This window comes from Leuresthes tenuis, unplaced genomic scaffold (assembly GCF_036924035.1).
Source record: "Leuresthes tenuis unplaced genomic scaffold, fLeuTen1.0.hap1 SCAF_14, whole genome shotgun sequence".
NCBI lineage: Eukaryota > Metazoa > Chordata > Actinopteri > Atheriniformes > Atherinopsidae > Leuresthes > Leuresthes tenuis.
Window position 1 is genome coordinate 12,734,054 of NW_027325368.1, and position 16,966 is coordinate 12,751,019.

The following is a 16,966-nucleotide window of genomic DNA, read 5'->3' on the forward strand; positions in this document are numbered from 1 at the left end:
GTGTACACACACAATGAGTGCTTATTTACTCCATCAAATATTTGCAGAAATATGTTGTAAGCACTCACTCTGGCCACCATGTGGTGCAATTTCCAAATCGGAGAGGAATACGAGAGAGGAAAAGTACTGCAAACTTCCTAAGTGGAAAACATGGGAAACATTTCCGAGAAGTGTCAGTACATGTGTAATTTAAGGGATGCTCTTAAAGACACCACTGCTAATAAAAGATCACCAGAAACATGCCGTGTCACTGTTTAATATCTGCCACTTTGTATTCAATACCTGCGAATACGCCATGCAAAAAAAAAAAAAAGTATCTTAAAAGTTTAAGAGTTTAAATGAAATTATATTTGTTTGGCTGCGTAACCGAGCGCATCTTCTGCAGATGTTGTATCTTGTCACAAAATTGGAGCATTTCTATCGGAAACCACTTTGTACCCTCACTCCAAAACATTTTGGCAGGTCCGTCACTTTAAAACTGCAAAACTGTTTAGGAAAAAAAAGGTACAGTTGTTATAAATGAAACCATTGAAATTGAAATTGATATTTTAGAAGTATGTTCACTTTGAAATATGACTCTCTAAATGATGCACTACTCAAATTACTGAATATAATCTAACACCAACATAAACTTTTCACATTCATGGGTTGGCAAGTTTGGGTTTTCTTGGCACTCTGCTAAAACTCTTCTCTTAATATGGAACTTGTACATCGTTTGTGTTTATTTTCCTTGTAAATCATCCGAAGACTTAATCAGTCTCTTGTGTGAGTCAAATACTCGTGTTCCTGGCGATAAATTAATGATGATCCCAAAGAGCCAGAGCACAGCCTGCAGTATGTAAACAACTACGAACCATTCATAGAATCATAGTAAAAAAGTGGGTGGCAAGAGCGACACGCCCTCTCCCCCTCAAATGTGAAGTTAACCGACACCACGTGACCTCCTTTTAGACGTGACTGGCTCGTGAGAGGGCGGCGTGTGTGACGTCAGCGGAGGGAACGATACAAAGCACTCCGCGAAACTCGCTGCTGCTCCAGAGAAGTGATAATTCTTTAGTGTTAGCGGTGACAGGACCCTGACAGTCACAGCCCAGGGACAGAACTGATCTCGCTCTTAAGAAGGGACAAAGGCGCCTGCGCAGGAGTCAAAACTGCGAGGTTACCCAGAAACAGCCTGTCACACCTGTGGGTTACTTATTAACAAGTTTTTTTTTTTCTCTCTTAACCACGTGGACGAATAACCAGGGTTCATGTGTGACATATACAGCCTGGACTCTCACTGCGTGTCTCCACAATGCAACATGAGTTGGGCGATGGAGCCTGCTAACTTCTATGAGAGCACCAAGGTGGGCGGCGCGCAGCAGGGGGTCTGCAAGCCGGGCAGCAGGGTCGATGGCGCGGTCGAGGACAACACCATGGTGGAGCTGAACACCACCCCTGCCATGTACGACGACGAGAGTGCCATCGACTTCAGCCAGTACATCGAGTCCATGACATCCGTGCCAAACCTGGAGCTGTGCAACGACGAGCTCTTCCTTGACCTGTTCAACACTGTGAAGCAGGAGAAGGCAGATTTCTTCAACATGCAGAGCTCCGTGCTGCCCGGCGGCATCCAGCAGCAGCAGCAGCACCAGCTGTCAGCCACATACACCGCAGAGAGGAAGCTGGACAGCACGCTGGAAAAGGGGGCGTTCAGCGCGCCCATCAAGCAGGAGCCCGACTGGAGTGACAGCGACATGTCTTCATCCCTGCCTTCCCAGATTGAGACCTGCGCCCAGACCTCCGTCAGCCTCCCGACGGGGCAGCCGACACCCCCGACCACCCCAGAGCCCGTCTCGGCTGTTAGCTCCGCCAAATCTTCCCCCAGGAAGATCGGCAGGGAGAAGGGGAAGAAGTCAGTGGACAGGTTCAGCATGGAGTATCGACAGAGGCGAGAGAGGAATAACATTGCAGTGAGGAAAAGCAGGGACAAAGCCAAGAGGCGCAACATGGAAATGCAGCAGAAGCTGCTGGAACTGAACGCTGAAAACGACAAGCTTCACAAAACCATCGAGCAGCTCACCAGAGAGCTCACCGGGCTCAGAGATTTCTTCAAGCAAATGCCCAACTCCACCTTCATGGGCTCCACGAGCTTAGAGAGCCGGTGACAGATTCAATCTTCTATGAACTGAGCTTTTAGGAGACATACCTCAACAGACACTTGTTTTTTACCATCTGTACCAGATGTATTTTAAGCTTACCATAATGGCACTGGAAAATATGTTGTTGCTGCCATATTTTTTGTGGGATTTTGTCTGTATTAAATTATTTTACCACTGCATTTACATGATGTTATACCTGATATGGTACATGTTTTATAATTCCAAACTTTGTATAAGAGCCAGAGCATGATCTTTTATATAGTTTGTATGAAACCTTAAACATTCTGTTTATGGAATTATAATAAAGTCACTGAAAAAAGTGCAGAACTGTCTGGTTGTGAGTAGTCTTTGCATGTCATGAGTGGTGTGGAGGGAACAACTACACACAAGAAGTGCAACAGGAAATGGAAAGCAAAGTCAGCAAAAAATAAGCCATTTATTTACACAGCATCAGTCATTTTATATACAGAGGTAGATGGGTTGAAGGGAATTAAAAGCCCTGCTCTGAGAGTCACATCCCAGATAATGAAGCACGTGGGGCGATTTTAGCAGACAGCATGCCATTTGTCTACCCTTGGGCTGTCAACTCCTGCTGCACAGGATCACATATCATTAACATAAACAAGACCTTGTCTTCTTCAGTGCAGCTTCAAGCTGTCAGGGGGCCTTCAGAGGAGAAAACTGGCTCAGACCAAGGCCCAGAGGGCTGAGCCTTGAAGCCAGCTGAAGCGTCACAGGCATATCTCCTCCAGGCCGATCCAGAGAGCAGGCTTCCTGGTGACGACTCGGACGTACACAGTGATGGGACCCACCTCTTTTCCCAGGACACTCTCCACATCATAACCCTGGAAAGGAATCAGGAAATTCATCCCAAAAAAAACAAAGAAATCATACTTCACCGACCTTGTTTGGAACATTTCTATGTTTTCAAACCGTTTGCATTGAGTATGACTTAATCCCTCTTTCCACAACAAAAGCTACTGTTCTCAAATCTGATGACATTTGATCTGAATGCACTTAAGACCCTGACCTTTACCCTTCTCACATTGGTCAGAAGTAAGTCTGGGGATTAAGAATTAACCTACACGCATTGGGGGGGAAAGAAAACAAAAAAAACTACAATGCATTTGATTGATTAAGAATAACTCCACCACCTACAGGTTATGTAAGAAATTAGTAAGAAGTCCACAGCATAAACACTGCATGCACACACACACACACACACAATGACTAAATACAAGAGAGGCTTTAGAGGTTCCCTGTATCATTATGGCTTTTTTTTTTCCCCCACCACAAAAGAGACTTTATCACAGTGACATGAACTGTTCTTTCAGCACATATTGACAGAAGATCAATGCACCCTACAGTTGAGCCCACACTTATGTAACGGCGTGATACGTTAACTCACCTCGTCACCTTCCAGAACCGCGGCGTTCAGTACAGACACGACTGTCTTTTGCTGCAGCTGTCGGGGAGATTGACACACATGGAGCCATTAATGTCTTTTTAATTAGCACCTTGGTGTTGTAAATGAAAAACAAATGCTGCACAAACAGACTTTGCAGCGCTGCTGAGCAACAGCTGGAGGGGGTTGGAATATGAGCAGGCTGATCAGAACATTGATAACTTTATCAGTTTGGCTCACATAGATTTTTGATTACTGCAATGCCAAGTTTTTTCGGTCGTAAAATACCTTCATACAGACGTGCATTATCGTTTCTACAGCCTTTTAAACGCTATCTTTATGAGGTGGACTCATTCGTGGAGCAGCGACTGCAAGAGGATTCAGTGTCTCAGTCAAAGATCATTCAGAGACGCCCGTTTTTCAAAAGGTTTGAGCTAATTGATCACTTCATCCCTCGTTCTTTGACAGCCCCAGTTCCAAACCCATTTTGGACAATGTAAACAGAAACAGAATCCGGTGAATCTGTGAAACCAATACCTTTTCCACCACAGAGCATGGAAACATATCAAGTGTTGAAAACGTAAGACATTTTTCTCATGTTTCATGAAAAGTGTTGGCTCGTCACATTCTTGAGTTTGACAGCTGTTCCATATCACAACAGAACAGAACAGGGCCGTGTTTACCAGCGTATAGCATCCCCTCTTCTTCAAACAACAGCCTGCAAACCACTGGAAACTGAAGAGAACAGTTGCTGGACCTTTGGGAGAGCAATGTTGTCTCATTTTTGTCTCATTTGGAATTATACCAGGACCCAGACTCTTCAACTATGAAGCCACGTTTTTGAAACAGAAGCAGTCTATGGTTCAGTATTGTCTTACTAAACCATGCCAGGCCCCCCCCCCCCTGAAAAAACAGTAGTTTTCTGCTCTGTGTGACTGTATTCTGACTCAGTCCGTTATAGATGAACTTTGATCCAGTGCAGTTGCCTGGATCATGTTCACGTGTGGCTTCTCCTTGCATGATAGACTTCTAACCTGCATTTTTGGATTTGCTTTGTTCACAAAGACTTCTGGAGGTGTTCCTGAGCCCATGCGGGGACTTCGATGACAGAATCTGCCGCCTGAGGGCCCGAAGTTCACAGGCATCCAAACTTGACTTTCTTGTCCTTTGAGATCTCCAGATCGAGATGCATATATACGATTCTGAATAATGATTCTGAAATTGCTCCACAATTTGTAGATACAGCATTTTTCAGATTGCTGAAGCTCTGCTTATCTTTACTTCTGAGAGACTCTTCCTCTCAAAGGTGCTTTTTAGACGCAATCATGTTGCTGAGCTGTTGCCGATTAACCCAATTAGTTGCAACATGTTCCTGCAGAGGACTTACTTCTCCAGCCTTCAGTTTCCCTTGTTCCAACTTTATTGAGACGCGTTGCCCTCTACAAATTTCTTTTGTATGTTTGTTTATGAGATTTGCACATAATTGCACTCTGTTTTTTGTTTTATTTCATCTGCCTTCTTGCTGGGAGTTGTAAGAGAGGATCGTTACCACTGCTGGGTTTATTCGATAATATGTCACCTGAGACAATTAGCTTAGCTTAGCATAAAACTAAGTTGGAAGAAACCGAGAGCCAACTTTTTCCAGTGTAGCATTTAGCAATCTGAATTTTTAAGGCTTACTAAAACTACGTTCAGACTGCAGGCCTTAATGCTCAATTCCGATGTACTGCTCAGATCTAATTTCTTGTCAGCCTGGTCACATTTTTGATGTGACCAATATCAGAATTCAGCGAGAACGTTCACCGTGCTGAACCGACCCGCAAAAAACAAAGACGTCACTAGATACAGGAATTCTCTCACCACCCCAAAGCTTATTAAGTTCAACACCTTGCCGGTTTTCTGTCGGCTGAAAACAAAAATAAATAAATCAGATCAGTCATACATGAGCAGAAACTTGGCTCAGACCACATTTGAAGTGCAGACTGAACGTAGCCTAATTAACACTTTATATCTGTAATATGCGCATAACCGACATGCAAAATCATCTGTTTAAGAGCGTTCAAAATGGTCAAATATTGAAGTATATTACACCTGTTCTTGCTTCCTGGCTGTATTTCACAGTAATTCCTGAAAATCTAATATGTATATATAAATCTAATATCTAATAATTATACATTTTCATTAAAATGAGAATAACAAATTCAAGGATTAGCCAAAAAAATATGGCTTTTGAAACCAATGCAATGTTTGATGACACATGAGGGCACTTTCTGTAACTTATTTAAGGCCCTGTATATTGATGGTTCAACACCGTTGAACTGAATGCAACATGCCAAACAGCAACTTAAGTTTACAGTCGGCAAAAGAAAACACTCAACATTTTTTGGGCCTTGAAACATATTGCTTATGTTAAACAGGTCTTGTGGAAGGCCTGAACAGAGCTTTCTCACTGCAGCCTTATTGTTAACCTTGGTGGGGTTAAAGAGTTCGTTTACCTGCTATTTCATGTCATTAGAAAAGGCTTTACTGGTCCCAGAAAAATAAACCGTATGACACCAAACCAAATAAAAAAACTTTAGTTTTAGTTTTTACAAATTAGGTTTGCATGGACATTGAGATTGAGATATAATTCATTTCAAAGTGAGCTAGCAGTTTAAGTTACTTCTTACATGGAGCAAGTTGATCAGTTTCCTGTTTTTAAGCAGAGCTGACTGGCTTATTTTTCCTTGTAGGGATCGATCTTCTCATCGATACTTCCCACAGTGATTAGTTACTACTTTAAACACTCTGCAATACTCAAATAGCTCTGAACCACTTTGATATTTGAAGCTGATGCTGTGCGTGACTAGCAATGTTCTCACCTTAACCTTCACGGTGCAGCTACTTAACGAGGGAGATTTGAGGAACACTTCCAGCTGGACCTTTGTGTCCGGCTTGTCCACCGCCGATTTACAGGAAGCACAGTGGAATTTCTTACTGTGGAAAGTACGTAATTAGAACACGATGTTAGGAGCTGCCGTGGTGACTTATGACACTTTCTTTTTCCTTCACAAATAAGCATAACTTACGGTCTTTCGGGAGACAGCTTTAAATTGTCACTTCCACAGAGATTGCAGGCAGGCCAAGAATATGCTGTGTTCTCATCCACACCAACTATAACGCCTGCAGACAGGAATCCATTTAGAAAAAAGCAGCTAAAAAAAGAAGGTGATATGCTGATAAATGATCTACATATTGGTTTCGTCTGTATACGTTTGAGACGGGGTGTCGGAGATAAACACCTCCCCGGCATATTTATCAAAGATTGCTGTGATAAATGCAGCAGAGATGTACTCCTTTGCCTAAACATCATCTCACTTGACAACCACAGTTGCTGCCCTACAAACACAAACATGGGACCTCAAACAAGACACCGGATTTAAGCCAAATAATAACTTCTCGTACTTTCATGCTCGCACTGGTAATTTCCAGAAAGCATGACTTGTGCACTAAAAGTGAACTAAGAGTTTGTTTTATTTTCACACAGCCACCTGATCAAACAGCTACAGCGAGAGCGGACAGAGCCAAGAGGGTTCACAGCTTGATCTCTGCCCTTAAATGTGATGCGAAGTCAGCAGATGCAGATTATCATCTGCTTAAGGCTTTTACGACGCATTAACATAATTAGAAAAAAAATTGAAAAGAAAAAAAGAAGAAAAAGTCACAAGAAGGAATTTTCATGAACTCATTTAAAACCGGGAACTTTATTCACCTTTGAGCGACTGCATTTGGTGGCAAATGACCAATGTTGGTGAAATGAAGAAAATCTTAAAATGGCACAGACGCACAAAGCAAATGTGCTTGTAACTAAAATATGACAAAGGAAAAAAGGAAAAAAAAAGATTAAAGGAATTATAGAAAATGTGCCTTCTAACTGTAATTCTTTGTCACATCATTAAACCGCCCTCAAGAGAAAGCTTCATGGGGAACGAGCTTGTTCTTTTTACTGCTCAATGACATTGAAGAGGACATAAATCCAATAATTCCTCATGTGTTTTTATTTCATACAGTCCCAAACAAAGGCAGCCTGATGACACTGACTAAATAAGAAACAGCAGAAAACAGTGCCTGGAAGAAACATCAAAGTCTCTCGTTGTGCTGTAAACTTTTACATATAAAAAAAAATCAAACGGTTTTCTTCCCCTGAGAGAGACAAAACATTCCGCCTGCTCTGTAGAATCACATGGAAAACCACCAGAATGTGTGAAAAGCAGGGACAGACCTGTGAGAGTGCAGAGAGAGTTGGGCGTGGCCTCCACTGTTAGGGGATCCAGTCTCACAGGCCGAGGCAGGGTCTTCACCTGGGGCTCGGTCAGAGACTGGAAGAGGGAGTCTGGCCTGGCTGTGGAGTCATTAAGCACCTCAGGCTCAACAAAGCACACCTCAACAACCGACTGCTCTGCACAGAAGAGGCAATCTAAATATGGAAATACAGAAAATTCAACTTTACTACAAAGGAAATATGCACAACTGCTTATCCTCAAACCGGAAGTCATGTTAAGAAGTGATGATAGAGGAAGTAGTCGACCCGTTTAACAGATGTAGCAGTACAACAATAGAACAACTCCACTCAAGAGACTTCCCTTAATGAAACTAATCCCAGCTCCCTCTGGACTAACAAAGACTTTCTTTAGCTCTTTAAACATATACATATGCAGACACACATTGATGTGTGTGCAGTTGCGCTGATGGTAGAACAGAGACATGTGAACGGGACAAAAGCTTTAAGGTTTAATCCTGATTCAATGAGCTTACTGTGTGTTTATTTCATGCAGCTCAGTAACTACTAACTGACCACTCCTGGAAAGTCGCAGTACATTTTCACACTGCATTGCTAATAAATGCAAAGTGTTTATTCCAGCTTGGATTATTTTCCATTAACGTGGCTATTAAGGCTCTGTGGGCCATGCCGACTTTGCTCTTTACAAAGAATTGGGGAAATGAGGAGTTGCACAAGCACCAGCTTCCTTAAGGTTTCCAAAACTTGCCATCGACTGTGATCAAACGTACACACAGAAATCAGCCACTTGGAGCAGCCATTTTGCAGATTGCATCAGGGCTCCCCGTCCCAGAGAAGTTGCCAGTCAACTCCATCACAGGCAAATTCAATAATCAGCAGCCTTTTTTATCTAGTTAGCTTCTCAATTGTATTTTTTGTGCATGATCTAGTGTAAAGTTTCTCATTTAGTATGGAATTGTGCTGCAGTTTCCATGTGATGAGCCTTGGTGAACACACCGGCGTGTGATGAGTTTAGCTCGGAAGCTGCAAGTTAAAAACAGAAAGCTGCAGAGAGCTCACATTTTTGGACCTGATATAATCTGTCGTATACAGGTTTATAGTTTCTATAAATTACTACAACTTAAGTAAGAAACAAAACAAACAAATAAACAAACAAAAAGTTTTAATTTAGAGTCCTAACAACCTCGTCAGCCATATTGGGTTTTAATTCCTCTCTTTATGCATTCTTTGCAAGAGCTTAGATGCTTTGGAGAAAAGCACACGTGATTTTATTCTTCCTTCCTTCAAAATTAGTCATCTCATAAGCGCTTTACTCTGTAACCCTTGGGTGGGGCTCAAACCCTCGGTTGGGAGCTGCTGGACCTTACATAAAGTGCAAATTCCACATAAACCAGCTACAGCAGTAAAAAAGCTCCTTACACATTCATGTGGCAGTTTAACAAAAGAGAGCTCATCCCACTTCACAACTACTACAGACCCCCCCCCCCACACCAAGCTGACATAACGCATAAATGCAGATCTTAAACTTTCTCTCGCTAACAGGGTGACGATCCTACGAGGTGAAACACAGATAACGCTTCAATGGTCACAGCGAAGCTCTACCGCTTTCTCTGATGGCATCTCTGAACGTCATGTGGCAAACAGCGGGGGAATTCAGTGCTTCGAGGACAGAGGAAGTGAGCACACAGGAAGTGTTCACACATAGTGTCACTGTTCGCCTGCATGGCCTCTCAGGCTGCTCCTCCTGAAGACTAGGGTCTGTCAGCACCAACCACACCTCACCCTGGCCTACATCGGTGCTCTGAAATGAAGACAGAGGCAGACGAAAGCAGAACATTTACTTGGAAACAGAATGACCTAGAAAGAGACCATTTAAAAGGAAACATGACAAAAGCTACAAGACAGAAATTAGATGGAAACTGTCGTGTGTGAGTAATCCTTAAAAACTGCTTTGACAAGATTAACAATCTGAGAAGCTGCACACAATGCTGGTTTACTAGTGCAATATTCAAACGTGGTGTGAGTGCGTAGCAAAGTCCACCACTTTGATCTGAGCCGTTATCTCATCTTGGTCAAAGTTTAAAGGTCTCACTAATCAATGATGAAGAACAGCAGGGCCCCATACACAGAGCAATAGGAACACTGCTCTTTACGTCAGAACCCAGGCTTATCAGTTTGTTAGTTTAAATGATCTCAACAAGATGAATGAGGAGATTAGGAGGCCTAATATTTACTCTGTTCCCTCGCTAAAAAAGAGAGATTAAATCAAAGATTTTTGTGGTACGAGTAACGGCAGAAATACCTGCATTTTCTTGTAAAAAACTGCAGCAATAAAACTGCAGCGGCATGCTTTCGTCTCACTCTGCAGGAGGAAGAAAAATGTTTCAAACTGAACAGCGGAAGACAAGGCGATGCTGTAAATTTGTGTGTGCGTGGTGAGAAAGCACACACCTGCAGTATGTCTCGTAGGGTTCGGTTAGCGGGGTGCAGGTAGAGCGGGGACGGAGTCGGCCCTGCAGCGGGCTCAACTGAGCTCTGCTGACCTGACAGCAGGTAGCAGAAACTTGGAGCTGGACCTGGAGGTCTGCTTTCCTGTAAACACAGAACGCCTCTGAGTTCTGCATGCTGAAGAGAATATCTGGATTCTTAAATTGGATTATTTTCATACTAGTTGCGAAAAAATAAGAAAGGAGAAAAAGTTCAAAGACACAGCGCCTCTTGAATCTTTCATGTTCAGCTTTGAACTGAGTCCTGTGGAATGTCATGAATGTTTCCTCATGCTGTCCACAGCGTTGTGGCGTCAGACAAACTTCAGTTGGCAACTCAATTCCACTCCTGTGCCTGTATACTGGGACAAGGTCCATTTAGATGGTAAAGCAGTGCCTTAACGGCTGAGTCAAGCTACGATTCCAGCTTGACTAGGTCACCGCAACCGTTTACATGCTTGAGAGCAGAGTGGAGTTATTGATTTAAGTCTGTCTGACGCCGCAACGACGAGGATATTTCTGTCACTTCTGACTTTCTCTGTGGGAGCTAATGTTACATGTAAATTTAGCCGAATTCACTGCACAGGCATTGTGTTTAAGTTACTAGAATGATGATTTTGTTCAATGACGCTGCGGTTATATAATCTGGATTTTATTAGAGCAGAGCGGCAACCGACAGAGTTGACAAACAGCCTTTAGGGGATGGGGTTTGATGTGGATTAATTGACCAAAGTATGTCCAACTCTGCTACAACATGTGGTGATAGGGACTTTTCCTGTTAACCTCTCATGGCATACACCAAAACAACTGACAAACAATTTAGCGAGTGGCAAATTGGCGCCATGTTGAGCAACGAACTCGACACCCTTACGGCCCGGTTTTTTTGTATGTGCAGTTTCTTTTGTTGCTTGTTCTAACCTGATTATCTTGGTGTGTTAATGCAACTTTGGAAAATTCAGTTTAGTATGATTTCATCTGAATTAACTAATATAAAGTGTTTTTTAAAAGTTCTATCATTTGATTTGCAAGCATAGTTCTTGATGGTATATTTTCACAGACTTTACACAAACGAAAGATTAAGAAAACAATCTGCAGTCTAACCGATACCGAAATAATGAGCAGTTTCGTCCTTTGCTTATAAAGTTTTCATCAGCTGAGGGGCATTCACCATTTTCACTATTGTGAGAACTTACATCAGGCATACTAAGTGAGTTTCCGTGAATTTGGAGAGGCACTGCTGGGGGCCACAGGCTGTCTATCAGGCTGAAAAGCCTGGCGCGCCTGCAAGTGAGACACAGAAAAAGGGAATAAGGGAGAGTGAGGAGGGGCTCTGAAGAGGGGGAAAGTTGAAGAAACTACTGAATAAGGGACTTTAGTGAGGAGATCAAGAGCTTTCACAGCCAGTTTCACTTCCACCGACATGAGAATTTGTTAGGACAGAGCTTGTTTTTGCATCACCTACAATCAACAGAAAGCATGCTGGGGCTGGCAGAGCAGATATACACAGAGATAGTTTTTACAAACGGTTCCTGAGAGCCTGATAGACTGACAGTTCACACCCAACGTAAATTATAATTTTGTGGCTGAAATAATGACAAGTGCTAGTCGACCAATTAAAAGTGCATATTAATCTGTGAAATTTGCCTTCTGTCAACACATTCTAATCCCAGTTACAACAGACTGATACTAGATCACACTCGCTGCGCTTTTACGATGCTTCACTGACGTCAAACGGATCCTGGAGATACAGATAAAAAAAAATAAAAAAAAGAGGGGAAAAACATCAGGTATCAACTCAATTCTGATTCACTGTCTTTTCTAAGAACTTGTTGAGCTCAAGTAAGTGCAAATTATTCATCCATGGGGGTGCTGTCATATCGGCTAGTGGTTAACAACCTGTTAGTCAGCCTCTAATCACAGGGGTTCTTTGTGTGGAACTGGTTCCACAGCCCAGTCAAGTCCAGCTAGGCCTCTTCATGAATGACTAATGTTAAACTAACAGAGCTCATTCAACACACTGTGATTTTTATCCTAAGCATGTATACAATGTGTTTAAGTACATCCGAGTCAATCACTCTAAGGTGCGGTCACAGTTCATAATTTGCAATATTCACACATCTATTGTTGTCCAGTGCAGAATTGTTGATTAGTGCTTGTAGATGAAACTTTCGCTTTTAATCTATTTGGCTTGCATCCAGAACTGTTCAACTTGCTTCCTGTGAAGATCAGAGTGACAATTGAGGCCACACTAATCTAACCGCACACGTCAGGCTGATCGCCTTGAAAGCTTGCACCTCTCAAAGACTGACTTTGTTATGAGGCATTTCCATTTGAGGAAATGCTTTTATTCACCATCATCCTGAGAGTTAGATGCAACGGCTGTAAGCCCTCCCAAATAAGTCTGTTTAAGATGAAGGTACGTATTAGCTTAGTATAAGACTAGAAATGAAGAAAAATAATTAAAAAACAGGCTCTCTGCGGATGAAAAACAAACCAAAATATGCTCTAAAACTCTCTAATCAGCAAGATATGTCTTGTTTGTTCAATGCACACAAAAAAAAACTCCTGTAGCCTTACTGGGGTTTATGTTAGGCCATTTCTTGGCTGGGACACTTGACAAAGGATGACTAATTAGGGAACTTTAAGATGGGTTTACTGTCCCTCTGAGCTTCATCATGGATGTTTGGCTCAAAGTTTATGAAGCATGAAACTGATTTGCCAACACAACAAACAATTTCTCTCGTGTGGATTTCTAGGATATTATTAGAAGTCCAGCTGAAAATTTCCCTAAGAAATTTCAGTGCATGCCTGATTTAACTCAAACATCCCAACGTGTATTCCTACTTAAAGCGCTGAACGTAGCCTCACGGTCTGACCACAGATAACCTCCAGAGAAATGATAGGCAGCGGCATTGAAAATACCAAAGATGTAAACATACCCCCAGCCGGTCTCTGAATGTTCCTATGTCAGTTCTCCTAACTGCTGCTAATCTGGGATCTTGACTATGGAAACTCACGAGGAAAACAGAGCACGCACTTCAGTATCAATTTACATGTAAACACAGTTGTACTGCTGGTAGAACAACATAATCGGATTCATGGAGCCTGCAAACATTACATTCAAATTGTGTTGTGGATTGTGGTGTTAATGACAGAAAAAGGGCATTCAATGATCTGCTTTGTGGGGGAATGCTAACACAAGGGGCAGTAAAGCTGACATCTATGCATGGGATGTTTAGGACTAGGCTCAGAGGCTACTTCACAGCACTTCTTATCAGGACCGGTCGTCCATGACAAAGATCAAGATAACATAACCCCACATGTAGCAGAAACCCACACCGCAAACTGTTTCTGGTTAAATGCTGATTTTTTATATGATTACTATGAACTAATGTTCTGATAAAAAGCTACCTTTACTTTAAAAGGATGGGCACAGAGGAGGGAGCGAGTCTCACCTCTCTCGAGTGACCCTCTGCACAACTTTAATGCCTCTGAGCACACAGGTCCTCCCCTGCCACATCTGGCAGTACCGGTGGAGCTCATCGCTGTGGGCCAGGGTCTGGAGCTGCACCACGCTGAACATCCCGTAGCCATCCTGGACAAGCACACATAACCTTGGAGAACAGGAAAACAAACAAACATGCTGCATGAATCTTCTTCCACGTAAAATTAAACACAATTTTCCTACTTTAAATTGATTCTTGCACACATCTGTGTATACAAGCAGAGGTCTTCTTCCTTACTTCTTCCTTTCCTGACATATTGTTAATCACAGGAAAACAAGGAATGCTGCCGGCCTCCTTGTAAAACTGCACAAACCAAATCCCGTAGACACATACCCAGAGTTAAATACTTTGGTGGTTTATTCTTCACGCAGAAAACTGCGAAGCTTTTACTTGTCGTGTCCTGAAATCTCTCAGAATAATGCAAAGTTTAAAAATGGCAACTGAACAGACTCAGTGGGAACAAACGCTCATTTTCCCGAATGAAGATGGACAAAATAGCATTTATAACAAGCGGTAAAAGCATTCATCAATGAGCAGTGAAAAGGAAATAAAGCGGTCAGCTAAGTGTTCATGCTGGGATGAGCGTTTATCATTGCTTTACACAATCAGATTGATCCGATCCCGTCTCGATTAAAATAACATATCATTTACTGCAATAAAACACCACTGCTGGCAGTGGCACTGGAACGGTTAAGGCTTAGTCCTGCCATTTGTGAGCGTCTGGTTTGACAGGCAGCTATTGACAGAAAAGACCTTTGGCCCACAAAGTTGTGAGACAGGGAACGGCTGTATATTGCTGCGCTCTGCTGCTCCCAGCGAGCTAAAAGCCTGAACTGCTACAGGCTCCAGTATCAGTAAGTCAAGCCCAGACACAGCCCTGTACAAGCCCCGAGAGTAAACAGTGGAGTTCATATCCCCTGGTAAGACGAGCAACAGCCAGAGTAAGAGGAGGAGGAGGAGGAAGAAGAAAAACACCTAAGAAGAAGGAGAACTGTCCACCATGCATGTGTGCATCCCAGACACCGGGAAAGTGTTGAGGTTGTTTTCAACCACCTGATTGGGCCCGTGAATTCTTTCTGTTGCTAAACGAGGGGTCTGTCTGTGTTTGCCTTGAGACACCTGGATATAGCTTTCCTGGCACGACTTTCAGTGGTATAAGCCAATGTTTTAACCAAGCCTATTCTCAGCTGTTTACAATGTTCACAATCCCAAAACCGTCGCATACTTTTTTTGGTCGAAATATGTTATGTTTCATACGCATAACTGAGCCTGTGATGAAGCTGTAAACACGAGCACAGAAGTTCAAAGTGTAAACCAGCCTCCGCCCCTTTAACAGGGTTGGTATTTATCACTGAAAGGGCCAGTCACTTAGTAACAAGTTGTGCATTTCACCCAGTCATGCATGAAAATACATCCAGAAAAGTGTAATTATCGACAGAAAAGTATTTTCACATCGTTTTAAAACATAAATACGACACCTACCGCAACTGTCCAGACTTATAACGAACTACTGTAACCACTATGTTACTGTAACAAAATATGGCCATGATTGATTAAGGGCTTGTGTCCACATAATTCTTTTTTCCCTTGAGAGAAAAAAAAGCTGGCAGCGAGCTGCAGTGTGCTTCACTTAAACAAGCACTCTCACTGACATCGACACACACGTGTCGACACAGCTCACAACAAGCTTGCAACTTGCACTGGGATGAAAGCACAACAAGCCAACAACATCCAGTGTTTGAGCGAACTGCTCCAACAAACAGACTTTTCGCAGTGTATTACGATAGTTTTCTGTCTGATACACGACTCAGGATAGATGTACACGACCGTAAGCTCTTCCACCAGTTCTATGGTTACCACGGTGACTAATAAGCCAATTTAGCCTAGAAAACTGGCTGCCTGAAATATGGCGACAGTTACACATCAGTTTCATGCTGTAAATCTTAAACAATAGTGGGAGTTTTGGGTTTTGAATTATAGGAATTTCAGGCAGTATTTATTTATTCATTTTTAATTCAAAGAGATTCAGCTGCTAAAGTGACAGCGAAGCAAAACCAGCATCTTGCCAACACATTATCAACCGCAACAGCTGGTGGAGAGCTTCATGCAGCTGGATATAACAGAAACGCTGCCCTTGCCAGACTACGTCTGAACAATGGATAAAGAGGTGCAAAGTCAACAAGAAGCGGACAATGGACCAGTAGAAGAATATCATCTTTACTGAGTCGTCCTTCACGCTTTTTCCCTGTTCAAGAAAAATCTAAATATGACGGAAGCACAAAGACTCGTTTGATCCTGACTGCATGAGCCCAACTGTGCAGCATGAGGAATGGTTGGTGGCTCTGGTCAAGTGGTCTGAATAATTACCTCCTATAGTCTTTTCCCAGGTACTTTTTCTTCACCATACTGGAAACATGGCGAATCGTGAGAACAACCACACAGAAACTGAGCTGTGGATGTGGGTCTGCACAGGTGTAATGAGATCTAATAAAAACACTTCATCATCGGGTGTTTGAAATAGTTAAAGGAGAGCTTCAAAAGTGAGAGATGTTGTAACAGGTTATCCACCTAAGCTGCTCACACTCACCCTTCTGTCCTCGTGTATACACACTAGTCACACTTTGCATGACAGCATGAAATGAGTCGAGCGTCAGTTTGAAAGTTGTAATCTCAAGGAACAGCGTGATGCAATTTTCTCCTTTCCCTTCACAAAGTGTGGTCCAGTTTCCTACACGAAAGGAGATAATAAAGGATACACTGACGCTCTTATCGTGGCTGCCACTGAGATACTTCCAGGTCATTTTACCCAGAAGAAAAAAAAAGAAAGTGTATTTGATTAGATCCTTCACCCTCTACACAACTGCATGGCAGGGTTACTTCTCAGGAGTATTTATAGATTTAGGGAACCATTGTTTCCCAGTCTTAGGACAACAATTCACCGTTTCACATGGGCGTAAAGAGTTTAAAACTGGCACAAAGAGTACAGCAGTGATTTGGAACACTGAGGTTTGTCCACCACACTTACCAGATCTTAACATAATCAAACATCTCTGGAGGGTTTTGGAGCAACATGTAAGGAGCTAGAATTGCAAACAATTTGTGAGGCCACTGCCCAAAACTTGACTATTTTAGCTCAATATCAAATCGTA

General features: G+C 42.6%; 2 protein-coding genes across 3 annotated transcripts in view; one reads left to right on the forward strand and one right to left on the reverse strand.

Annotated features, from left to right (window-relative positions):
* The first annotated feature begins 1,028 nt into the window (after nucleotides 1-1,028).
* Nucleotides 1,029-2,429, forward strand: cebpd (CCAAT enhancer binding protein delta). Its single transcript, XM_072364252.1, has one exon. The coding sequence runs from the start codon at nucleotides 1,251-1,253 to the stop codon at nucleotides 2,145-2,147; it is 897 nt and encodes a 298-aa protein (XP_072220353.1). The 5' UTR covers nucleotides 1,029-1,250; the 3' UTR covers nucleotides 2,148-2,429.
* spidr (scaffold protein involved in DNA repair) overlaps nucleotides 1,929-16,966 on the reverse strand; it is a 36,225-nt gene continuing 21,187 nt past the window's right edge. The window contains exons 11-20 of one of the 2 annotated variants that reach the window (XM_072364250.1): nucleotides 13,767-13,925; nucleotides 11,505-11,592; nucleotides 10,277-10,417; nucleotides 10,128-10,187; nucleotides 9,428-9,626; nucleotides 7,808-8,002; nucleotides 6,615-6,708; nucleotides 6,408-6,522; nucleotides 3,550-3,606; nucleotides 1,929-2,986 (exon numbers count right to left, since the gene is read on the reverse strand). In XM_072364250.1, coding sequence (XP_072220351.1) covers nucleotides 2,873-2,986; nucleotides 3,550-3,606; nucleotides 6,408-6,522; nucleotides 6,615-6,708; nucleotides 7,808-8,002; nucleotides 9,428-9,626; nucleotides 10,128-10,187; nucleotides 10,277-10,417; nucleotides 11,505-11,592; nucleotides 13,767-13,925 — 1,222 coding nt within the window. In that variant the 3' untranslated portion in view covers nucleotides 1,929-2,872. Of the gene's footprint in view, nucleotides 2,987-3,549; nucleotides 3,607-6,407; nucleotides 6,523-6,614; nucleotides 6,709-7,807; nucleotides 8,003-9,427; nucleotides 9,627-10,127; nucleotides 10,188-10,274; nucleotides 10,418-11,504; nucleotides 11,593-13,766; nucleotides 13,926-16,966 lie in introns of both variants that reach the window. The other variant, XM_072364251.1, reaches the window with a different exon arrangement.